The sequence below is a fragment of the Polypterus senegalus genome, chromosome 11 (genome assembly GCF_016835505.1).
Source record: "Polypterus senegalus isolate Bchr_013 chromosome 11, ASM1683550v1, whole genome shotgun sequence".
Taxonomy (NCBI): Eukaryota; Metazoa; Chordata; class Cladistia; order Polypteriformes; family Polypteridae; genus Polypterus; species Polypterus senegalus.
In genome coordinates, this window is record NC_053164.1 from 115,038,109 (window position 1) to 115,065,539 (window position 27,431).

The 27,431-nt window shown below is 37.6% G+C and overlaps 1 protein-coding gene across 1 annotated transcript in view; it reads left to right on the top strand.

The window, feature by feature from the left end:
* LOC120539459 (cystine/glutamate transporter-like) overlaps positions 1-27,431 on the top strand; it is a 70,981-nt gene that overhangs the window by 24,836 nt on the left and 18,714 nt on the right. The window contains exons 4-10 of the mRNA XM_039769532.1: positions 998-1,123; positions 6,154-6,253; positions 7,578-7,622; positions 11,193-11,316; positions 19,405-19,508; positions 22,656-22,752; positions 22,899-23,048. Of these exons, the coding sequence (XP_039625466.1) occupies positions 998-1,123; positions 6,154-6,253; positions 7,578-7,622; positions 11,193-11,316; positions 19,405-19,508; positions 22,656-22,752; positions 22,899-23,048 (746 nt within the window). The remainder of the gene's footprint in view (positions 1-997; positions 1,124-6,153; positions 6,254-7,577; positions 7,623-11,192; positions 11,317-19,404; positions 19,509-22,655; positions 22,753-22,898; positions 23,049-27,431) is intronic.

The following is a 27,431-nucleotide window of genomic DNA, read 5'->3' on the forward strand; positions in this document are numbered from 1 at the left end:
AGCTCAAGTTTTTCGCTGGCACAAATCATTTTGGAAGGCAGAAAACACGTTGAAGATGAACATCGTTCAGGGAGGACTTCAACTTCGAAAACCAATGAAAACATCGAACGTGTGAACGCTCTTGCAAGATCAGACCGTCGTTTAACATTAAGAATGTTGAGTAAACAATTAAATTTGAACAGATTTACCGTTCATCAAATTTTGACTGAACATTTGCACATGCGAAAGGTTTGTGCCAAAATGGTGCAGAAAAACTGCCCTCTCCATAACAGAATTTTTGACCACAAAAGGCATTCCTGTGGTTCCCCAGCCCCCTTATTCACCTGACCTCAGTCCGTGTGACTTTTTCCTTTTTCCTAAACTGAAAAATGTCCTCAAAGGACGTCATTTCGGACCTTTAGAAAACATCCAGAAGAGTGTAACGGACATGCTGAAGACCATACCGGTTGAAGACTTCCAGCGCTGCTACCAACAGTGGGAACAACGTCTCCATCGGTGTGTAGTTGCCCAAGGGAACTACTTTGAAGGGGATAACATTGATGTTTGAAAAAAATAAAAACTTTGGTAAATAAAAAATCAGTCTCATTACTTTTCTGCAACACCTCGTATTTTAGGCAGTTGAAGCCATTTACAGTTGAGTATTTTGGCAGAACACACCTTCATTTCCAAGAAGTACAGAAGGAAACAATAGGCTTCCAGTACAGAACTGGAACATTTGTAGCCTTCCCGTGTTAAGAGAATTTAATGACTGCATTTGTGACAAGGGCAAAAGATGTACAGTAGCTCATTAGCTAGGCTATTTATGTTGTCTGGCTTTTTTAGGTCATCTTCATCAGGTCTGTGAGTAAGCATTCAGTTCATGGAATCACCGTTTTAAGTTGCAATAAAAATCTGTTGATATGATTTTTTTCATGATGTTTCTTTACCCCCCCTCCCCATTTCTTGTTCATTTCTCATATTTGTTAAACTAGCTTTCTTTTCCTTCTTCTATGCCAAGCCTTTGTTGTTGCTGTAAACTGCTGGAGTGTGAACTGGACCTCACGATTACAAATACTGCTGACATCCATCAAGCTGGGGGCCTTGGTTTTAATTATTGTGCCAGGAATGATCAAGCTTTCTTCAGGTAACGGAAATGTTTTGTTTGTTGTTTTTAGCTAACATCATCAATAGTAGTGGTACAACAAGTATGCATTGATCGTTCATGCCAAGACAATGTACCAACTCCAGAAGCCCATTTGAACTTGTGGTGTGCAGAAGCTTTGAACAAGAGTTCCACTTGCTGTTAATGCTGCTATGTTCTAAGAAAGAGAGAATGAGAATAGCTAGGTGTACTGTGTAGGTTTTTATTGCGAGTCAGGGCACCTTGCTCTATCCAGGCAGACTGATCCTGGTCAGAGACCTTTTTGCTTTGCACTTGTGTATTACCTGAATGCTTAATAGCACTATAAAATGCAAATTATAAATAATGACAACCTCATAAGCATACGGTAGAGAAGAGTAAAGGCTATAGCATGTGAACAGAAATAAAATAAAACTTCTACTTTTAGAACTGGCCTAACCTTATATATGTTCTTGTTCAAATATATCAGATTTAATGGATTGCCAATTTTATGCACCTTAAAACCCTGAGAAACAAACTTATTTATCAGTTGTAATATACAGTACCTCCGTTCTTACACACATTTATGAACCCAATTACCTCCAGATGATAAACTGACTTGTACTATGGTGTAGTGGCTTAGGGACAGGGTTTTGAGACACAAAGGTTGATGTCTCTGACTGACTTCCTTTGTGTCACTTCAGTCTTAAGAATTAAACAAACAGACATTTCCTGACCTTATAATTGATGTGGGATGTATAGAGAGAGAGGTTAGGAGCACACACTGATACGGCACATTGCCGCACCCATCACACGACAAACCAACTCAGGATCCAAGATTAGGACCCGAGTGCAGCCATGCAACGGGTGACACCTCAGCACCACACTAGCTCAGATGGAGTGGAATCAGTGTGAGGTTTTTTATGGTAGCTGGAGGGCCAATTCTGCCACCAACCCCCAAGTTTTTCCCTGCATGTTGGAGGGCCTACATGCAGGGCTGGATGCAGATTAACGTCATACCCAGGATGGAGCAATTGCAGGCTAAGGGCCTTGCTCAGGGTCCCAACAGAGCAAAGTCCCTTTTGGCATTCACGACATTGCCAGTGCAGATCCCTAGCCTCAGAGCCATCACTCTGTCAATATGGGATATAAGTATCAACTAAATATGCAATAATAATGCATTCCAAAAAGGAGCAACCATTTATCAGTTTTTCTCCAGTTGACTCTAATAGTATGTTCAAATGGTGATCCTTTTAGGATTTAAAGAGGTTATTTAAAATATCTCGTAAGTCCTTTATCAAAGTGTTCAAATAGGTAATGTCACAAATATGTACTGAATGATTTAATTTAAGAAAAGCTTAAGAAAGTGTATTTTGTGCACAACAACCTCAGGAGGTTTTTAGTGCAGATTGCTGAAGAGGAATGGCTTGCTATTGTTGTTAATGTAAAGCAAGAAGCATAACAGGTTGTTAATGTTAGGGTATTATTCACAGTCATGTAATAATTATGATTTTATATACAATATTTAGTAAATTTTAAGGTGTTTTAAGTATAATATTAGCAATCCCTGTAAAAGGCTTGCTATCAACTACATAATATCTCTGAGGTCCATGATATTATCTCCTTTGCCGACTAGGAGAAACCTTTATGTTCTTTTGTGTCACTGACTGGTTTACTCTGATGCCCTGTTACTGACTTGCCCAAGAACAATTCAAAGTTTGCAGAGTGATGCCAGAAGAATCCTAAAAAGTAAAAAAAGAATGGACCAGCACTTAAATATGCATACTTTAGTACTGAATTTACAATTCTTTTTATTAATTTGTAAACATCAGTATGGTCTTGCTTCACTTTATGTCAGCGATATGATTATTGTATGTGTTCCAACCAAATCACTCAAGGCATCCAACATCAATTTCCTGGTTATTTACTGGATACTTCCCTGAAGAGTGAGGACATAGCCTTTCATAAATTTGCTGAAAACCAGAAAACTAGCAATACACAGCTAATTTAAAACAAAGTTAAAGCTTATAAATACTCAACAAAGAGCCCTCTTAAATTTACTTCTTAATCCTTCACACATTAGGTGTACCACTTGCATCCATTCATCAGCTTGCAGACAATGGTATGGTTTGGGCAGCTGCAGAAATGATAGTTGATGTCCTATACAAGCAAAAGACTGGCATATGTGGCAGACAAACTGAGCAAAAAAAGAAAAGAAGCAGAACAAATTTAATCTATCTACAAAAACAGACAGCATAATCACTAAACACAAACTAGAGCTGGAAACACGCAACAAAAACTGAAGGGTATCTGATGAGAGAGGAACTTGATCTCATAAGTCATCTGTATTCCTTAAAGGGTAAGGTATTTTAGAAAGATTATGGGCCATCTCTTTTCCATAAGAAGATTATAATTGCCTTTCTATGTGAGTTTTTTTATTAACTTTGCAAATAATTCTGAAAACATGTTTTCACTTTATCATTGTGGTGTACGGAGTGTAAGAAAAGTTAATTTATCTATTAAAATTAAACCAGCAACAAAATAAAGTGTGCAGAAAGTGAAGTGAAATACTGTATATATTACTGTATATATATACAGTGATCCCTCGCTATATCGTGCTTCGACTTTCGTGGCTTCACTCTATCGCGGATTTTAAATGTAAGCATATCTAAATATATATCACGGATTTTTCGCTGGTTCGTGGATTTCTGCGGACAATGGGTCTTTTAATTTATGGTACATGCTTCCTCAGTTTGTTTGCCCAGTTGATTTCATACAAGGGACGCTATTGGCGGATGGCTTAGAAGCTACCCAATCAGAGCATGTATTACATATTAAGTAAAACTCCTCAATGATATAAGATATGCTTCCCGCGTGGTGCTTGATTGTTTGCTTTTCTCTCACTCTCTCTGACGTTCTCTGCTCCTAATGGAGGGGGTGTGAGCAGAGGGGCTGTTTGCACAAAGGCTGTTTGCCTAGAAGATACGGACTCTACTCTAAAAATGCTGAAAGACTACCTTCACATTGTTCCCTTCTGTTGTGGCTGCTTTATCACAGTGCGCATACTTAAAAGCCCAACAGCACGTATTGATTTTTGCTTTTCTCTCGTGCTCTCTCTCTGACATTCTCTGCCCCTGACGGCGCTCCTTTGAAGAGAAGATATGTTTGCATTCTTTTAATTGTGAGAAAGAACTGTCATCTCTGTCTTGTCATGGAGCACAGTTTAAACTTTTTACTAAAGGGTGTTATTTCATGTCTAGAGGGCTCTAATAATGTTAACAGTGAGGGAGAGTTTATAAGGGCTTAAAATATATAAAAATAACCATACAAACATATGGTTTCTACTTCACGGATTTTCAGCTATTGCAGTGGGTTCTGGAACGCAACCCCCGTGATTGAGGAGGGATTACTGTATATATACTATATACTGTATAATGGCGGCCTTGCATCATTCCACCAGGACGCAGATGTGATGGAGTCTCTTTTTATGCCATCTCCAGATTACGAGGGGGCGACCGCCCTGGTTGCTTTGGGGACCACGGGTAGAGAGCTTTGAAGATCAACCCTGTAGGGGCCCGTGCTCAGTGCCAAGGGGTGCCCTGATGTCTTTGGGGTCCTGGACCTCAGTACTTCCGCCACACCCAGAAGTGCTTGGGGGGGGAAGAGGAGCAGGAACGCCCGGAGTGCTTCCAGGTATACAGCCGGCACTTCCGCCACATGGTGGCATGGCGGTGAAAGATTGCCAGGAAGCACCTGGAGCACATCCAGGGAATTATAAAAGGGGCCGCCTCCCTTCATTCCGTGCTGAATTGGGTGGAAGAGGACAGAACTTGGGAGGAGAGGCAAGGTGGCGGCCTGAAGAGTAAGGCATTGTTGAAGGCCTGGACTTTTGAGGGTGATTGGTGCTGTGGCACTGGGATGTGTGTGTTAACTGTTGTAAATAGTTGTAAAATAAACGTGTTGTGGTGCATATAATCATGTCTAACTGTCTGTTCCACACACCACCTAAGCAGAAATATCACAGCTAGCAGAATGTAACCAAACTTTGTAGAAGGTAACACTGCACTATAGATAAAAATAGTAAAAAATATATTCACAAAGCAATTCTGTGTTTCCATGTGTTACCACCATTCAGTTTCCCTTCTATGATGGAGGAAGTAATTTGTCTAGCATTAGTAGATGACTGTTAACTTGCAGTACTGAACTATGCAGGAAAGACAGATTCCATTACTGCCTAAATGGCACAGTAATCACTATTACATAAAGCACCATAGTACTCTTAATTAGTATATTTGCACTGTTTAATTGTGTGTTATATGAATGAATAAAACCTTGAAAAATACTGAAAGAAAGCCCAAAGTCTTGACTCTACCTGTTAGATTACTACGACTGTTTAATTCAGCATCTTGCTTTCGCACTTCCCAGGGCTGATCATGAGATGTCTCCAATTGATCTTGTGCAAAACCTATCAGCCCTTGACAAGAAAATTATAGTAAGCGGTTAAATGTCCAAAATGGTTTCTGCTTGTTTTTGGGAGATCTTTTGCTGGCATAAGCTGTTTATTGCATGTTGGCAGGTGGCTCTCTTCGTATCAACCAAACAAGAATGAATCTCTGGAGGTAAATTATGTTTTAGAGATGAAAATTCAGTGACAGCGTAGTACTTGATTTTGTGGTTTTCAGGAACCATGCTGACTTGATTTTATAGCTAGATACACACACTTGTTCACATTTTGTATCACAGAAGATGTAATCTTTGGAAACTTACTATTTTAGCGTTGTAGAATACACATTTCAAGCAAGGTGCTGAACTGAGATCCTCCTAGTATAAATGTTCCCTGGCTCTTTAGTGTCAATTTCTCTGCCTTTCTTTTGCCTCACCACATTCAAAATTCACATCAGATTATTCTACTTTACAGAGATTGGTGCTTTAGTTAATCATATAGCTGCAGCAGCTCAGCCTCCATTTGCAAAAGGGGATTTACTGCATATATGCAACAACCTTCTAGTAAACAACAAGAATGTTTCCTCATATTTGTATTTTCATCTTTGCAGGGCAAACTGAAAATTTCCACAAAGCCTTTGACACCAGTTCCCTGACACTGGACAAGTTACCTTTGGCTGTTTATGCAGGACTCTATGCCTACGCAGGATGGTCAGTCCCCTTCTGTTTCTGTCTCTTGCTTATTTCAATTTAGCAAATCTGGGATGTGTAGGTCGCAGGTTTGATATAAGTATCTTTAGGATCTCTTGTTAAAGGAAAAATCCTTCCCAAATTATTTTTTCTTCATTCAGTATAAAGTAATCAGCAGGGTTTCATGTAATTCAGATATATTTTTCTCTTTTTGATCAATGAAAAGCAATTCTTGATAAAAAAAAGAGAGCAATGAATGCCATCATGGCACCTTTTCACTCACTTTCCACTGTTCACACCATCACTAGATTTACAAAGCAAAATATAATTGAACATGGGTAAAGACATGTGAGTTGAAAGAACATTTTGAAAAAATGAAGGAATATAGGCACTAGGAAATGTTGATAAGTTAACTGGTAATACCAATTGGTTAAAGTTTAGAAGAGTGAAATTATGTGAAATTAGGGCCGCAAAATGAAAATTTGAATTGATAATAAGTTAATCGAGGATAAGAACATTGTCTGTGGAATAGGATGGCAGACATCAGTGAGGAGGAAAAACAACAACAACCTCAAATAAAAGTAATAAGTGGGTAAGGAATAAGAATTGAAAATACCAGAGTCCCTTCCTTACCACCAGTTAAGGGAGACGAGCCAGAAAACTATCAAAAGTGTCAAGGTGACAAGAGTTTCAACACAATAAAATGAGAATTTAGTTAGAATGAATTATGAGGTCAATAATAAGAAGACAGTTAATGAAGAAGAAGTGAAAGTTACAAAGTCTTAGAGGTATAAATGATACAGTGGTGTTCAAAAAGAATATATCCTGTTATCAGATACCTAGAAGCACATTCAGTCCAAGAAATATAACCTTTGTTGTTTTCTTGTGATTGGAGTGACCTACTGAATGAATTGTTCTAATTAGATGTTTTCCTATGTTCTTATTATAAATGACAAATGTAGCCAAGCAGTATGTAAATGATCCTAGAATGAACACATACAGCATCTTGCTCTCTTTAATCAACTTTAACCACAATGGTGTACGTACGGAAACATCCACCAGGGGTGACATTAGAAACGGTGTGTTGACAGTAATGAGAATGTCTTAACAAGGGCATTTTCAAAGTTTAAGACTCATGTTATTCCTTTGCACCTTTGCTCTAAATTCATTCATTTATACTTGTATGGTGTTATGCAGTAAATTTCATCAGGGTGCAGGGTTGTGGTTGACATGCACCACTGCATCTGGTCACGCTTGCACCTCAGTTCTGAATTTCATCTTGTACTTTACTATTGTAGTGTAATACATTTTTCAAAACTGACAGAATTCTGCATTATTTCAACAGGTTTTATTTGAATTTTGTTACTGAAGAAGTCATCAATCCCAAAAGGTACTGAGACATGATCACATATATACAAACCTGATCTCTTGGGGGTGGGGTTGTAGTGAGGATATAAGCATTAGAACATTGTTAACAAGTTGAGGTTCAAAGTAAAATAAATAATTTTGTCAAACAGGAGCCAGCACCTTAAAATTCATGGTAACTTATTTAGTAATAAATAGCAATGCAAAATGTAATTGAATTAGCCTTAACATGCATGCTCCTATTAAATCATGTCACATAATCACCCAATTTGTTCGAAAGATTCACTGTTTTAGTTGGAACTGCATAACTGTTTTATGTAATATCTTTTTATTTTGAACAACTCTTTACGGTTACTCAGAATTGTGAGTATAACTATAATTTAGAGAAGTGGAGCTTTATGAATTCAAGGTGAACTCCTTTGTTGTATTTGTATGAGTGCCTGTATAACGTCATGCTGTTGCTGCAATTTTTTATTGAATAGACTCATGAACAACAGAGTAGCCAGCCTTTCAGGTATAAGCATATTAACTCTGTAATTCTAATGTCACCAAATTCAGAAGCAACTTTCTTTAATACTGTGGTGTTAATGTTGTAAAAGTTGGAGTTCCAAGTAAGCAAATACAAGTTCACAACTACAAGGTAAGTATGGTTGCATTTTCTGGCATGTTGCAGTTTACTTTCATGATTAAACATTTTCGAAGTTGCATTTTCAGAGCGGCGCTTTTCTGATGAGAATGTCACTGCCCTCTTAAAGCTAGGGCTACATTTGGATTCACAGTTTATCTGTATTCTGGATCTGTTAATAATTCATAAATCCCTTGTAGCTGGGAAAGGTGAGCTTGGTAATTTGATACCCCACCACCAAGAGCTCCAAAAAGGATTTTTTTTTTCAGAGTGAGTAAAACAATAAAAAAAGAAAAAATAGAAAAGTCCAAATGATTACCTTAGACACTACAAAAATCAAACTAAAAAGATTCCAATCTAATAATCATTTAGCCCTTAATAAGCAGGAGGAAAACAAAATACAGAAACTAATTGCATTAAAAAAAGTTATTATTCCTTAGCACACTAAAATCAAGAATAAATTTTGAAAGGCTTAATGACTGTAACTCAGTTACATTTTAGAGAAACAAACACCAATTCCCTTCTTCTTTTCTCGGTCCCCAAAAATGTAGTTAGAGCAGACTCTTATACCCCACCAGCTGTCACTTGACAAATAAAATCTAGACAAATATTCCACTTCACCTCACAAGGTGACATTTCTTTCCTAAATATACAGGGTGAGTCAAATTTATGTTAACATTTGAACAGTGGAAACAATTTATTCACAAAACATACTTCATATGTGTAAGATGATTTACAGGAATGTCTCAACCTGTTCACCATCATGTTCAACACAAGTAACATATGTAGCACATAAATAGTCCACAAATATTGTATGGAAGTATATAAATAGCAGTATCATTAGTGTTAAAATAATTTTGACTTAACCTGTATAATGATAACAATACATAAGACAATCAGATCATAAAATAATTGATGCCTAATGCTTCATTCCACTCTATATTGCAAAATCAAGTGTGAGCTAAAGGCTCCCCTCCCAATTTCACGGTTACTTTTCCCAAATCATTTTTTATTGGCATGGAGCACAGATCCCAAAGAATATCTTCCTCTGCTGGAATTATTTAAAGGATGGCACTCACCGACAAACGTACTCAATGACTGTGAAAAAATAATGAACTGAAGTATCAGCTGATCGAGGGTGAATGTAACCTTAATCATTAGAGTAATAGTATTGTATTTTTCAGTATTGTTTAACATGGGTAAAGGAAAATGTTTTCTTTGTTAACACAGCATAAAATTAAATGTGGGAGTGCATATATACTCTGCTAACCACACTTAAGCTAAATCTGAAGCTAACAATAAATAAGTAAATGAATCCAGTTTTTGAAAATGTGGTGTGCTGCGCCATACCACTTTCTTATTTTGTTCCTTTCTATTTTCCATCAGCAATTTTAACCTCTTTAAATTCTTCTCAGTAAATTATAACCTTGATTTATTAAATGTAATGTTAATAATGTTCATTCCACTTATAACGCTAGTGTGTGTGCTTTGCACTAATTGAAGCCAGAACACATTACAGTGCATACAGATCATAATTGATCTGAAATAATAACAGATCCCTCTCCCACTTGGACAGAGGCAGTGGTGCTGTAAGAATTATGTTTCTGGACTTCTCCAGTGCCTTCAACACCATCCAACCTCTGCTCCTTAGGGACAAGCTGACAGAGATGGGAGTAGATTCATACCTGGTGGTATGGATCGTGGACGATCTCACAGACAGACCTCAGTATGTGCGTCTCGGGAACTGCAGGTCTGACATTGTGGTCAGCAACACAGGAGCACCGCAGGGGACTGTGCTTTCTCCAGCCTATATACATCGGACTTCCAATACAACTCGGAATCCTGCCACGTGCAAAAGTCCGCTGACAACACTGCTATCGTGGGCTGCATCAGGAGTTGGCAGGAGGAGGAGTACAGGAACCTAATCAAGGACTTTATTAAATGGTGCGATTCAAACCACTTACCCCTGAACACCAGCAAAACTAAGGAGCTGGTGGTGGATTTTAGGAGGCCCTCATGGAACCCGTGATCATCAGAGGTGACTGTGTGAAGAGGGTGCAGACCTATAAATACCTGGGAGTGCAGCTGGATAATAAATTGGACTGGACTACCAATACTGATGCTCTGTGCATGAGGGGACAGAGCCAACTATACTTCCTTAGAATGCTGGCGTCCTTCAACATCTGCAATAAGATGCTACAGATGTTCTATCAGACGGTTGTGGCGAGTGCCCTCTTCTACGCGGTGGTGTGCTGGGGAGGCAGCATAAAGAAGAGGGACGCTTCACGCCTGGACAAACTGGTGAGGAAGGCCGGCTGTATTGTAGGCACGGAGCAGGACAGTATGACATCCGTGGCAGAGTGACGGGCGCTGAGCAGACTCCTGTCAATCATGGAGAATACACTATCATCTCCAGGCAGAGGAGTAGCTTCAGTGACAGACTGCTGCCACTGTCCTGCTCCACTGACAGACTGAGGAGATCGTTCCTCCCCCACACTATGCGACTCTTCAGTTCCACCCAGGGGGTAAACGTTAACATTATACAAAATTATTGTCTGTTTTACCTGCATTTTTATCACTCTTTAATTTAATATTGTTCTTTATCACTATGCTGCTGCTGGAGTATGTGAATTTCCTCTTGGGATTATTAAAGTATCTATCTATCTATCTATCTATCTAATTGCTCCTTTCTTGTGCTCATCGTTACCAAGACGGATCTGTCTACTGGAGTATGAAATTGCTTTGATGCATGGAAAAATTCTCTTTAAGATAAATATTTCATTAACTTAAGACCTGAAAAAAGGCACAGGTTCAATATTTAAAGTTTCCATGCAGTTAAATCTTTGAGTTTGCTTGTTATTGTTGGTTTTCTCTCATCAGTCTCAATAATTTTCAAAGCCATTTTTTAGTAGTATTTATTTTGAATGGAATGATAAATAATAAGCATTTCTTGATTTTTTTTTCTTTTAGAAACATCCCTCTTTCGATTATATTGTCCATGGTAACAGTGACGATTGCTTATGTGTTGACGAACATTTCATACTACACAGTGATGACTTCTCAAGATGTTTTGGAATCAAATGCTGTGGCTGTGGTTTGTGAATTCAATTTATAATATATATGAATGGGTAGATAATTTTGAATATGTTTAAAATGTTTGAATAGTGGCACAGTGATTACCACCTCTGCATCACAGCATTAGGAGACATGATTTGAATCCTAGTATGTAATATGCAGGTTTTTTTTTTTCTTGTGTTTGTTTAGGTATTTTTTGTGGCTCTTTCACATTCCAGATTAACTGATCAGTCTAAATCAGCTTAGCGTGACTGACAGTTCATATGTGTATGAGGGTGCTCTGTGAAACATTAATACCTGTCAGTACTGCTGGAATGAGCTCTGCTGTTTTTCCATAACTCCATGATTTTAATGAGACAGGTTCAGTAAATGAATGGAAGGATACATTTATAGAATACCTTTACCAAATGACTACAGGAAATTTCCCAAAGATAAAAATTGGAATAAAAATAATTCACATGAATTGATGTTATCTTTTTGAAAATAAATTCCTTATACTCAATTATTACTAGCTGTAGCGAAGTCAGTCATTTTACTTGAACAGAGTAACTCTTTTCCCAATAAAGAAGCCCTATATTTTATGCTTTGACACTGTTGAGCTTGCATTGCTCCACTAACTCCACTAACGTGTTTATTTCCATTCTACTCTGATGTACCTTTGTTACCAAGAACTTTATGAATTTTCTGAAGTGAAAATGTGAAAAATGGATGGTAGCCACATGTTCAGGCCAAATGTTGCTTACTAAACTTTACAGTCTGTCATCTGCCTGCAGCTGATCACTCAGGCCTAATTATATTCAGATTTTGATGCCAACAGTGAAAAAATTCAGATGACCTCATGCCTGCTTAACCTCCAAAAGTGTAACTGTTTGATGCTAACTCATCAACTTTAGATATCTTTATCCTGTTTGACAGATATTCATGCTGGATGTTTATGCTGAAATGTCCTACACAAAAAAATGAATACATTTACCATAATTAGCACTAAGCATATTATCAGATTTGATCCTTAGACATAAACCAATGGACAAAACTTGCAAAAAGAAATACAACTTGTTAAAACTTTGCTGACTTTGTTTTAAGATGTCATCAGGTCTTTTAATGAAACAGATCACTCCAGCCAGACTAGGCACAGATGTTTGACCAAAATATATTTTGTGAATTACAAGGGACGTTCAAAAAGTTGCTGCACTTTTATTTTAACTCAATTTATTAAGAATTTCAAAAACAAATGACATCACTTTTCTACATAGTCACTTTCGTTTGCGATGCAATTTTCCCAGCGTCATACCAACTTTTTAATGCGCAATTACTTCTCTTCCTACCTTCACCGATTCCAAGGAAAATATGAAAGTGTGGAAACTTTTTGAACGTCCTTCGTAATTACATTGCTTTAAGAAGATCATGGGTGCTTTCCAGAATCACTGGGTTAAACTTTCTTTCTAGATTTGTTTTTGTCAAATATTATGGAGTAGAATTTGGGAAGAATTGATGTGGGTGATTAAAATAAATAAAAGCAGACCAATATGTGGGAATGAGTTTCTCTATCAGAAATGTAAAGATAAAATGTAAAACATATTACCATGGGTAATAAATTAAAGTCTCCTATTGTGAAAAGACTGAATGTTTCTCTTCTTGTTAAATTGTTTCGATAATAGAGAATGTGCTATGTTAGAGCAAATAGTTTACGATTTACTTCTCAAAAAAGAAGGCTAAAAACTTTAAAATCGTCCAAAATCTAAGAAAGTGAAACAATAATAATCCATTCATCCATCCATCCATTTTACAACTCACTATATCCTAACTACAGGGTCACGGGGGACAGCTGGAGCCAATCCCAGCCATCACAGGGCGCAAGGCAGGAAACAAACCCCGGGCAGGGTGCCAGCCCACCGCAGAACAATAATAAAAAGTTTTTAGCTTATATTAAATTACTTTCCAAAACAGATAATCTAATAAATTAAGAATTTATTAGATTAGAGGCCTAAAACCTTGACAAAATGTGTGATCCTTACCTTGTTTTAAAAGCAGTATGACAGCCATATTAACTTTTCAATTTAGATGACCAGATGAGGTTGCATCTTTAATCATGCCAAAAATAAGGTTACTGATAAAAGCTTTTAAAAGAAGACAATTAACTCTAATGGAGTTCCATCCAAACCTGGAGTCTTTCATGCAGCCATGGAGTTCAAGGTCTCTTTGAGTTCAGCTAAGGTGATAGGACTAGCCAACTGTGAGGTCTTTGTCTTTTATGTATACTGCATGGTTTGTGTCATCTTTCTGACTGGATCTCATCTCTTAACGTTTGTTTAAGCTGGAGATGGAATGACTGAGGGAGTACAGACAAATGTCAAATCATATGCAATATATCAAAACCCAAATGTGTTTATCACAAATCTAGCACACTAGGCATCTTCCATGGCAAGAATTATATAAACCTAAAATTCGTGACAGTGGTTAAAACAGGAATCAGTTCATCACTTTTAGAAGATAACTAACATTCTTGCTCTCTTTCAGTTTTACTCTTTCAGACCAGATTCTTGTTATGGTACTCTATCTAGGACTGTGTGAGGATTTATTGACTATTTTAGAGCTTTTCTTAGTTTTATTCTTTCTTTTTATTTTGACTGAGTAGTGTTGTTACATTTATTTATGTTTATTTACCGTAGTTTTGAGCATACACTTTATTAGTTTTTTTATATAGGAAAGGATGGACTATGCATTACTGGTAATAGAACTTGGGTGTCACTATCAGTATTCAGTAATATCACTATCACATTCTTGCAGATAGGTGGTTTTCTCTTAATCTTAACAATACCTCTTAAGATATTTAATCATTTTCTCAGTTTTTGATAATGATTTCTTTATTTTAAATATTAATTTTAATACAAGAATAAGTGTCTGTGTATCTCTATGTCTGTCCAGTTGTTATGTCTGTGTCAATCCAACAGATGGCACATCACAAACATTTGTATTATTGTAGTAAACATTCCAACAGATGCCGCATAGCAAACATTAACACTGTTTTTACGAACCCCATATACCAAATAGCATATAACAGAATCATGTTACTACAAATATTTGGGATACCCAATCTTTTGGAATGCCAAATGAAATGCATTTTATTACATACTACATTCCAATATATGGTGCACTGCAAACATTAACACTGAACTCTACGCTGATAATTTAGATTTCAACCTGTCTCATTTGTGCAGCACAACTATTACAGTACTATACAATAGTTTATCCTATTGTAACTTAACATATTTTATTTACTAAAACAGATAATTGTATTGAAATATTAATTTTTTCTGCTCAGTTCCTTTACAGGTTGGTATTAAACTGTGATTTAGAATTTAGGTCTTATTAAAAAAAAAAAAAAGTGGACGGCCTGACTTGTTTCAGTAGTGAAGGTATAAGGAAGATTATGTAATTACTTTTAACAGTGACCATTTTAGAACTACACAACTACAGAAATTGCAATAAGTAAAAAGAAGAACTTACTCCTGGATGTTTTCTTCTTTGACTTGGATGGTAGAAATAGAATAAAAAGTTCCTTTTTATATGGCAGATTGACTCAGCAGCTGAGAAATCATTAACTAAAGATGGACCAGGATCAAAAAAAACAAATACATTAGAAAAATTCCAAAACAATATTTACTACCCCAGCTAAATAGCAGTGAAGAGATAGCCATCTATTTATACCTTGTTTAATGCTGTCCATTATATTGCAGGAATTAAATTTATCCATCCATCTATTATCCAACCCACCATATCCTAACTACAGGGTCACAGGGGTCTGCAGGAGCCAATCCCAGCCAACACAGGGTGCAAGGCAGGAAACAAACCCTGGGCAGGGCACCAGCCCCCCGCAGGGAATTAAATTGAAATGGATGTTAAAATTTTCTTTTCCCTTTGAATCCCTTGTGGTGAATGGCTGGCCCTTTATCTCGGCCAATACCCCCAAGCCGCCAAGTGGAGCCCTACTTGCAGTATGGAGGTCCCCAGAAGACCAGCAGGGCATCATGGACAATGTAGTTTTTATGCGCAGCCCTGCTGGATGCCATGGGGGCCAGTAGGGGACGCTGCAGGGAGGAATAATGGTGAAGAAAAGAACTTGTACCTGACCCGGAAGTGATTGAGAGTCACAGGGACTGGGGATTAGGAACACTTCTGGGTCAGGAGATATAAAAGGACTGTGGAATGCTGAGTATGAGTATTGTGGAGGAGAGGGTGCTTTGTGCACTCTGGAGATTCAATAAAGTCAATTTGAGGACTTTTACCTGGTGTTTGGAGTCGTGGACAGGGGTTCAAGGGAGCAAGAGCGCCCCCTATCTACCACAGTGCACAAAGCACCCTCTCCTCCACAATACTCATACAATAATCACTAAGAAACACAATAATATGATCCTCCACTCCCAGACACGTTGCCACCCTTCCACCCAGCTCAGCTCACTGTCTGGGAGCTTCCACAGTCCTTTTATATCTCAAGTTCTTTTCTTCACCCCGGAAGCACGTCATTCCTCTTATCCACGTGTGCTTCCGGGGCATAGGGAAAATATCCATTATTCCTCCCTGCAGCGTCCCCTAGTGGCCCCCATGGCATCCAGCAGGGCTGCACATAAAAACTACATTGTCCATGATGCCCTGCTGGTCTTCTGGGGACCTCCATACTGCAAGGAGGGCTCCACCTGGCGGCTTGGGGGTATTGGCCGGGATAAAGGGCCGGCCATTCACCACACCCTACATATCTGAATTATTCTGAGACAATTAGCAAAAAAAGATAATTTAGCTCACTTGGAAGTGTATGCTCTTATCTAAACTAATTTTTAACAAAGAGATACTGTGAAATTTCATCCAATAGATTCAGTACAAGGATCAATGAAGAATCTAGGCCCTTGATGAAGAGTACCTAGTCATTACAGATTTGTAGAGTCATCGCTGTCAAATGTATAGAGTACAGTAAAAATTTTTACTTGTATGTGCTGATCAACATGCAGTACAACCACACTCTCCAGCATCATGAGTGCTGATTATAACTAACTTACTTCTTCACCAGAAAAATCTCAGAACATATTTGTCATTAACAGACAAATATAATATGAAAATATGTCTATTATTGTCATTGGTTAATACAGTGGAACCTCGGTATACGTCCTTAATCCGTTCCAGACCCTTTGACTTATACCAAACAGGACGTATACCAAACAAATTTTTCCCATAAGAAATAATGGGAAAATGATTAATCTGTTCCCATGAAAAAAAAAAAAATCCTATTGCTATTGGCATATTATACATTGATGGGGTTGATTAAAATAATTTAAACACTGCTTAATACTAAAATACATACATACAAAAGCAATTAGATGAAATAAATGAAAATTTTACCTCACTTTACTTTTTAATAACATCTTTGTTTTTCACAATCGTAGATACCGTTGTTCTCGGCAAACGGTATGCAACAGCCATGTCCCGGATACGCATGCCACCTTCATACTTCTCAACAATCAATTCAAATTTACATGAAAAAAACACAAAATCACGTTGTGACGATGCAGGTTTGCTGTATGCTCCCGGTAATGTGCCTCGCTGCTAACCTCATCGGTAACAACAAAGCAAGGGGATGGTGAAAAAATGCAAAGTGCTTTTATTAAAACAATTAACAAAACAAGGTGTTCAAATTAAAGTGCAGTCTCCAAACTTCCAATAAATAATCCATAAAATCAGAAGTGAAACGTGGAGGTTAAAAACAATAGAAAAAAGAGCAGGAAGCATTCTTTAAAAAAAAAAACAAGAAGAAGCCCGGTGCCTGCTTCCCAACTGGGGAGTCGCCCTACTTGCAGCTGACCTTCGCACTGCCTGCTTCAGCCACTTAATCCATGCGCGCTCTCGCTCGCTCGCTCGCTCTCTCTCTCTCTCCCGTCCTTTTTTCTTTTTACTCCCCTTCTAGCTGACTGCTTCTGTTTATCAAGATAAGCAGCCCCAGGAACAATCATGAATGCCTCACAAGTGCACTTTGGTGAGAAACGCCCACATCGCTAATCGCCCTGACAACCTTCAGCCACATAACCACCGCGCCCCCTCACCAAGCTGCGAGTGCGGTGATTATTTATTTTAAAGCTGGACTGTGGACCCGCTATAACACACACGTGAAAGTTCACAGAGAGTTATAGCTCGGGTTGTTCACTGAATGCTAGCTGGCGCACTAACGCTCGTCAGCAGTCGTGGCTTTGTCTCGAGAGAGGTAAACAAGGTTAGCACGCGAGTCATATTCCAAACAAAGGTCGTATACCAAGCAAAATGTTTTGTGTCCAAACAGGACGTATACCAAGTTGGACTTATTCCAAAGCAGACGTATACCGAGGTACTACTGTATATTAATTAAAGGAAAATGATGGTGCAATTACGGAGCCCCTGAGTGGACATTTCTGTGGATTTTTCTGGAGCACACTAGATAGTATCAAGCGAGCGCTAGTGTAATTCACTTGAATTCACTTGAATGCCTAGAAAAAAAAATTACAATGTCCCCTCAGGTGTGACCCGACATTTGCGCGATAGATATATACACGCCGACAAAATAGCGCCGTCAAAATCACACCGACAAAATCGCCCTGACAAAATCGCGAATGTTTCATTAAATATGAATTACTAGTTTAAAGCATATATAATAATGTTTATTTTAGAAGTCAATATTATGAGACGAAGCATGCCATCTGCATGGCACGCAGATAATCCTTAAGATCACACCCTGCATATGTAGGAAGAATTGCAGCAAGGGTGTCCCACTCTCTTGGCCTCTCTCACAATTTCGTCGTGGCAATTTTGTCAGCGCGCATTTGTCGAAAACCAGTTAGCGGGTTTGTCGGCACTCATTTGTCCATCGCGGTTTTGTCGGGGCGCATATGTCTATCGCGCTTTTGTTGGTGAACCCCCCCCCATGGGCTCCATATGCAATACTTATTAAAGTTGTTCAAATTTAAAATAGTCAGTATTTGTAGTGCTTACATGAAGGCAGTCTTCTTAGGCTAAAATATAGTAATTTCAACCAATTACATGCATTGGGTATAAAACCAAATTTGTATTTTGCAGAGAATAACTACAGTATTTCAACGGCACAGGTTAACTTGACAAAACAATATTAAGAGGTCTTAGCTATGCCGTATAGAAAATACCCCTCATTTTTGGAAAATCGACTGCATGGTAGTTTGAATCCTGTTTGGTCACACACCTATACATTGTGTAATCTGTTGCCATTTTTGAAGGTTTAGGTCATACAACAAAAAAATGAAGTCAGTAAAGTTTTAATAAGGTTTCATTGCCTTTTTCCAGGTTCTGCATTATGCTGCCTGGATCAAAACCCACAGCATGTCAGTTACCCTCCTTACAGATTTACAGCATAAGTTGCTTTTAGACCCACATCTGAGCATCACAGTCTACTAAGAAGAAAATCTCAGAAGCTGTCAGGAAGACATACAAAGTTACAGCTAAGTGACTGGAAGGTAAGCAGGGATTTGAATGTTTGATACTAGCAACTGTGTATTGGCATAGATGGGATGACAGTAGAATTGAACATATTAGCAACAAAGGAATCCAGGCAGATGTGAGGATGCAACATAGATTGTTAGGGGAATCAAAAAGAAAGAAATCATCAGATTGTCAAGATGGAAAGACTGTAATGGTGCTAAAGTCTGTAGTATATGATTATAAATCAGGGACGCATGGGTATTTGCTTAGAGGAGTGACACCAGAGATAACTTCCTCAAGAATTTTCCACATTACTAGAAATTAACGATAGTTCACTCATGTTTGACATTTGCTCTTCTGAAAATTCAGACAATAATTTTCTCTTAATCCCATCACTTTATTTCATGATTAACTACCTGGCCTATAATGTTTTTCAGATTAACACCCACTCATTTTTTTTACAGATGAGCTAATTTCAGTAATGGTCTCCTCCTTTTACTCTGTATCACTCACTTTTTTGAGAAGTGTCTCATCATACTTAGTAATTATACTTGCATTTTTCAAATTCTTATAGCATACTTGATATTGTATGTAATAATGTTATATAAGTTATACAGTGAGTATATATATTCTTTTTCAGACTTTTGCTGACAGGGCACTCCAAGGTTTCTCCTCTGTCATTCCTATCCTTGTCGCTATGTCCTGTTTGGGAGCTGTGATGGGAGGCTACTTTGCTGGTCCCAGGTAAAAAAAAAATGCTAGTTTTCAAAGCATATTTTTTTTTACTAGATGATGGAGTAATAAAATGTGTGGGCACATGTTTCAGGAAACAAATTAGTAATTCACAGTTATGGTCATTTTTAAGCAATACCATAGAAACCTATCTGCATGTAAAACAGTGGTAGCTACTTGAAGGGGTATTTGCAAAATAAAGCTAGGAAATGTTACATTTAAGGGGCTCTTTGACTTTTGTCAAAGACGTATCATTTTCATTTCCCTCAATATGATTAAATAGGTTATAAAAATGTCAAATTGATTTTATACAGCAGTGTTATGCAGAGTTCTTTAAAATTACCCTCAGAGGCAACAAAACCGCCCTTTAAAAATGAAATTATGGAAAAGTAGAATTTTAGACAGCTACAAGTTAAAGTGAAAGAGCAGAAAAATAGCTTAAGTCTCATAAACCAAAAAAGAATGGTGAGTATAAAACTTATTTAGCCAAGAAATGATCTGTGTTCAAAAGTAGAAGAGTAATGTGATACAGAATAGCAAGAACCTATTCCTTCTATTTTTAAGTGGTCATTCATTTGTATTCTCTAATACTTGGTCTATCTGATTTAAATATCTGAATCTGATTCATGCTTTCAACTTAAATATGGAATGGTCTGTGATATCATGCCCATGACAACTTCTGGTTACATGGTAGCAATGGACCTGCAATGGCAACCCTAAATAACATGGCCAAGGCTATAAAAATGATACCCAAAACAGCAAAGTCCTTGAACAAAAGTAAGAAAATGAAACAGAAATTACAAAAACTTGTTTAAAAAACAGCAAATCATAATAACAGGAACAAAATATTAAGAGTATCCAACATAGTTATTGCCAATCACATTGATAATCTGACAACCGTGTCCTATATACTGTAGTCTACCAGGTTCAAATTCAGGCAGAGAAAATAGATGTATTGTGTTAAATGCCTTTACTTCATCTAATACTTCATCCTCCCTGTTATGGTGGGATAGTACGTCCACCATCCTTGGTTTGAATCCCAGTTGCTGTCTGTTGGGAAGTGTGCATGTTCTCTCCCTTGTCTACAGGAGTTTTTCTATGGGTATTCCAGTTTTCTTCTCACATTCTAAAGGCTATAAACACACTACTATGTTTTCTAATAAAAATAGCATCTTTAAACAAAAGCTTTCTCTGTCCACACTAATGTTTTCACATTGTTTACAAAAGTATCTCCTGTCACACTAAGATGACCAAAAATGCATATGAGCTAAATGTTTGCCTTTACTGGGCATGCAGAAAACATAGAAGAAAAGATTTAAGTGATAGTAACAGGATTTATTGTAAACTGTATATGCCTTTAGTGCATACAGTATATGCAGAATTCATACTGTACAAAACACAATACAGATTCATATAGATAAGCTACACAACAAGCATCATAGAAAGCAGCTCTTCTGTGTCTGCTATTTTGGAATATATTTTTCTTTATGAAGGGTGACCATTCAGGGAAAGAAACATTGCAATAGGCAGGATCCAATCAGGAGAGGGCCACCTAAAAAGTAAAAGCCAACCTGAGCGTGATTAGTCTGCATTTTCAAAAATCTGCATTTTGGCTCATCCACACCACGTCACTGAGGTTGCTTTTTCAAAAGTATAAGGTTGTGCAAACCATTTTCAAAAGTCTCAATTTTCAGGGGTTGAAAATGCTGGGGTAGTGTAAGCAAAAATGTAGTAGTGTGGATGGGGCCAAAGACTTACAATACGTGTGTTAGTTAAACTAATATTTCTAAAATAGCTTCCTGTTAGTGTGTGTGCTTGAGTGAACCCTGCAATGGAGCTATCACAGTTTCATCCTTGGCTCAAGTGTGTTTTCTTTTTATCTGAATTTTTACCTACTTATGCTTATGTTTTATCTGCATATATTTGTTTAGGTTCTATGTTATTTATTCTTTTTGTTGTGTACTTTGTGCACTATATATTGAATCGAGAGGGGCAGAGCCACCTGACTCTGCAGCTGAGGACTGAATCTGGCACTTTTTAAGAACCTGCTATCTCTTGACTTACTAGCTTTCTACTAAGTGCCTGTTTTTGGACTCTTTACTTTTGGAGTTTGGAGTTTGTGTCTATTGTTTAGGCAACTTTCAGTATTTTGACTCTTCTGTTAATAAAAAAAATTAAATATAAGGTAAGATTGGGCCAGATGCTTCATTGGTTTCTGCCTTTCCTTTCTAACTTTGTTTTTTTATATTAAAGCCTTTTGGCTCTTTTTGTTGAGTCTGTGTAGGTAGCTAGCATATTTCTTGAGTTAGGGGGAAAGGCTCATTTTGTGGTTACTATTTTATCCTAGCTAGCCTGGGTCTTGAATTGGGGGAGCCAAGTAGAAGGTTAATGGTAAGAGAACCTCATATCTGGGGTTGCATCTGATGTGGCCAGGACTGGTGTAGTCCCCTGTGACGGTGAATTACAAAAAGCAGGTCTAAGAATAGTTTGACATCATTTAAAAATTTCCTGGAGGTATTTGGGTAACTTAACTATGAGGTATTGACACAGGCTTGAGTATCTAAGTGGTTGCCTCTTGTTTGTCAGACTTCTTATGCTCTGAACAATATGAATTGCCTCTGATAAGAGTAGTGTATGCAAAAATAAATGCTTAAATCAATGATGTTTCTGTTCTTTTGTTAAAATAACGTATTTGATTCCAAGGTTTGCAGGCACTCTAGTTAAAATTCTGTGTCCTACAGTATTTTAAATTATACATATAAGCTGTAAGAATGTTGGCATATTTTGATCTCTGTGTCTGTTCTGAGTTAAAGGAAGGAGTTCTGGAAAATAAATGGGGTGAAACCATTTACAAATGTATATGGCAGAAGGAAACAATGGATATACAGTACTGTGGCTTTTACAAACAATATAATTTAAATAATAGAACAAGTCAAACATTCATTTAAACATCTCTGTTAGTATTATGTACTTGCAGAAGATGATAGCCCTTAATGTTTTAATGCATTCCGACCACCCCACGATTATAATTTCAGTTATGATTATTTATTATTCAGAACTTCACAAGCTCATAATGGTTTCTTCTGGGACGTGTGTGTGTTTTTTTTTGTTATCTTTCCAACATTCTTATTTCCACTCTTTACTCATTTGAATGTGTAGGATGCTGTTTTCTGGCTCCAGGGAGGGACAGTGGCCCGTTCTCTTTGCCATGATTCACATTCGAAGGCACACTCCTCTGCCGGCACTGCTTCTAATGGTAACTGTAACAAAGCTATGATCATTTTTATAGAAGCAGACTTGCATATAAGGATGATTGCATTTGGAGTTTCTGTTAGTGCATTGTCTTGTGTTATATGATGATGTTGTGATGTAGTATTAATGATCTCCATTACTTCCACACAGTACCCCATGGTGGTCTTCATGATCTTGGCTGGTGAACTCTTTGGACTTGTAAATTTTTACAGCTTTGCTCGATGGTTGTTTATTGGCTTGACTACTATGGGCCTCATGGTTCATCGATATCGAAATCCCGATCTTCCACGTCCTTTTAAGGTACTGTCTTTTATTATTCACTCTGTATTATTTCCTCTTAACAAACGGAAAACATACCAAGTTGGATTCTCTTTTTTTTCTTGGGTCCAGTTCTTTCATTATAGTTAAAAGCTTATTTTCACCATTTGCACTCTGAATCTGCAACTTAATTTAAAGATGTGACCCAGTAATCAGGTCAATGCACTGACTAAACACTTGTGATGGTATGATTAGTAGTTAATGGGGGAGAGATGTATGTTAACATTTTAAAAAATAAATTACACATGTTATTGAATAAATATTTATTAATTTGCATTTTTTCATTAATTTTCCAAAAGAGTGAATATTACAAATCCTCATTGTTAAGATAAAGTTTTTAAATATAACTTTGGAAGCGTTTCTTTATTGGGGAGTAAAAATGTGTTCCTTAGAAAAATGTTCAGTTTTTAACAGGAAGAAAAGCTCTGTACAGTGATGACTTAGGAGCACATCTTGCCTCTCTGGTGGAAGGGGAATGTTACTGTAACAGCACCCACCCTTACGTGTAAAAGGATATGACAACAAAAGATATTTAATTTACTAGTAAATATTTACACTTTTAGTAATAATGATAATCATCTGAAGGTGCCCAAAGTAATGAAATAGCCCTGACTCATTTGGCTGGCAAAGTCATCCTGTACCAGCTCAAAGAAGTGAGAGGATCTTTACCAGTGTATCCCGCATATAGAAAATTTAATGGCAGGCTGCCACTTTAAAAATGTCCACCATGGCAGCTAGTGCTACAAATGCGAATGCATGGACAACTGTCTGATCACAGGGCAGATTAGATGAGAAGAGTTACTTTAGATGTACTACTGTGCTGCTTTCATTTTTAAACAGAATCCTGCTGAAACTTTATTTCATTTTTTCAACTTAACATTCCTCTAATGACAACCATCCATCAGGATGTATTTTTTGTAAATAGTGCATGTTCAAGAAGGAAGACAAAAGACACTGTGACTTATTATTACAGTATTTTATTTTGATTCAACATTGTGCTGTGATGCCCTGGGTGCCCGCAGTCTTACAACAGTGACATTGAGAATAAATAAATTACAAAAACGTAAAATCTCTGGCAGCTATTGTTCCTCTTCACCAGCAAAAGTCCTGTCCCACCTGTGCCAGTTCAACAATAACTCAACAGTTTCAAGTTGCCAAATGTGCTGGTATTTTCAGGGCCCTTCATCCACCACTTTTGGTGTCCTCTGACAGTTTCTCGGAGCCCGCTGTATTCACTGCCACCTCTGTCAGTGTCCACAATGACCCTGGAACCCTTGATCTCCCCCTCTTCTTGATGGCACTCCTCACTTGCTTTGACATGAAGACTTTCATCCAACTAGCATGCTCACACTGTAGTTCTCCTGCTGGCTTTTGAATGCATTTAATGCATTTACATGGACACACATAAACTAGTTAAGATGAATAACCTGGTTAATGTAGAAACCTTTACACAAGCAAGTAATCTGCTGGGGCCTCATGCATAAACGGTGCGTACGCACAGAAACGTTGCATAATAACGTTTCCATGTTCAAATCGCAATGTATAAAACTTACACTTGACGTAAAGCTACGCAGTTTTCCACGGTACCTCATGCCTTGTCGTACGCAAATTCTCCGCTCGGTTTTGCAGACTGGTGGCACCCAGCATCAAAGCAGTGTTACTGTTCCTGTGTGGTTACTCTTTATTTTCCTGACGCAGCTTTATAAATACACTGAAACTAACCGCATATTGTTTATTAGTGTAATGTATCTGATTGTAATTAACCTGTAACAATATAATGGTCCAGGGAATAGCCATAGTATTCCAAATACCATAACTGCTTTAGCATTGTTACTTTCACTGCACCATCTTCTTCTTCTTCTTTTTCTTCTTTCAGCTGCTCCCTTTAAGGGTTGCCACAGCGGATCATCTTTTTCCATATTACACTCATTGCACCACTCGGAGTATTTATATCACTGTATCTGAGTGGGGAATCACAGCAGCAGCTGATCGGAAAAAGAATTATCGGTATACAGCATCAAGCCCATGCTGCCTCAGCCACGGCAAAACGTTTCAAATCCTTGCCTGTACGGACCTCACGGTTCAGAAACAGTTTCATCCCAAGAACTATAAACGCACTCAATCAATTGCTCCTTGTAGAACTGTTTGTACTTATAAGTACAATTACCCCACTGTAAACTTGCACTACAGTTATAATATTGCACAACCTGCGCCACTTTATAAAGCGTGTATTTACATATGATGACGGTATCATTTGTAAGATGAAATGCAGCAAAATATGTTGATTATATTATACAGATAAAACATTAACTTAATTTAAACAATTTGTATTGTTAATAATTAAACACGTGAGGACACGGTGCCGCAGTGCTAGCAAGTTCACGTATTGTTCCTACCTCGCGTTGTATATTTGCTGAGGCTGGCGCGACACTGGAAGCATAGACGGACAGAATAATTAAACACGTACTATGAAGATATTTCAATGTTCCTTAAAAGTTTTGAAGAATCGGCATTTTAAGCTTACAGATGTCTTAACGTCTATTACAGAGCTGATTGTGTGGCGATTGGGTATTTGGGATTTGGGGAAAGAAAAGTAAGTACAGGAATTGGAGGTTAGTACGTTTCAAAGAGACAGTACTGCTACAATAAATTATTTCATCGAAGGTCGCACATGGCGCAGCAACATCTTGTGTGAGACATGAACAATCACTGCACCATCGTGCTCTTAATAACATGCTTTCATTCCAATCATCATGAAAATATCACGTATACATCTCAGTATTTTAATTATTCAGAGAGCTGTAATATCACAAATGTAATGGATTCTGTGTCCTGTCGGAGAAAGAGAAAGAACAGAAGCACGTAGTGATTCACACATAGAGCACATAGAAGATCAAATACAAAACAAAGCATTTAACATGCTACTTTAGTTATGATGGGATTTGAGAAACTAGTAAATTAAATGATTTTAAGATAAAGTTTATGATGTTCTACTTTAATGACAAAATAAACTACGTGATTAAAGTGGAAATTTCGAGATTAAAGTTGACATTTTGTGCTTTTTTCCCACTGTGTGCCTATTTTTTTGTCTGTACCCTAATAAGCTCAGACGGTGGGCTACAACATACCTTTTCACAGCGACTTTGATATGTGACTTCTTTTTTATTTCGGGCACTGTGCGACTTTGTGAACTTGAACTTTTGAGTTTCTCTGACACGCTATGTCACTCAATCAACTTCCTTTTGTTGATTATACCACTGTTTAAATCAACAAATAGTATGCTTTTCCTTTGCCTCCACTTGGTATTCACTGAAATTCTTATATTTTCCCCCATGCTTTTCCCATTGCCTTTTCACAGAAGGCTGAGCCTAAGGGCGATTTATATTGATTTGCATATTCAAAGAGGCATAATTCTGGGGGGAGTCGGGGTGGGACAGAAGATGCGTGCCAAGTGTTACTTTTCACGCTGACCAGGATTTATGGAGCGGAAGAACGAGGAAGTTGGAGTACTCACAGATTCCTGCATCTAGATTTTTCTCTGCGTAAGCACATTTCATCTTTTGTACTTACGTGATGCTATAGTGCGAATTCTATGCACGGCGTTATGCATGAGGCCCCTGGAGTCCTAAGTGAATCCTAAATTAATTATAACGCCTGTAATTTTCTTGTATTTTATAGATATGTTTAGTCAAGTTGGTGGCTTAGTTATAAGTTTCTTTTGCCAAAATGCACGCAGCAAACTCTTTTCAGCTTGGTTGTGTGATTGAGCCCTGCAAAGGACCTGGTACACATGCTTCTTGCCTTATACCCAGTGCTGCTGGAATAATAATGATGCAGGTATTTTGACTTCTGTAAAATCGACACTGTTTGGTTACTCGTTACTTTAAAAAGTAATATAACTACATAACGCATGTTACTTTTCATGTGTTACCCTACTGCTCTCAAGTTTGTGTTGCGGAGTTTAGCTCTCTATGTTCAGCTCATCAAAACAAATTTAGCAATTTCTGAAATATTGAGACCGATTATTTCAAGTAAGACAAGGAATAATGCAATCACCTGAGCATTTGCCTCTGGAAATGTATTTTATGGACACTTCACAGACTACAAAATCCTTACTGGTAACCCAACTAAAGATTGATGTGACCACATAATCGGATTATTCGCTGTAAAATCAACCTCTATTGTTCAAGATTCTCTAAGGCCAATGACAAATTCTCTCTTTGAAATAAGGGTTTTCAAGGCATTTCTGAATAACCGTGTTATCAAAGTGCATGTAAATGATTTCTTTTCATTTCATTTTCTTTTTCTTATTCTCTCTCTGAACTCTAATCCTTTAAGCGGTAGTGTAGGCCCATGGCTGCTGAC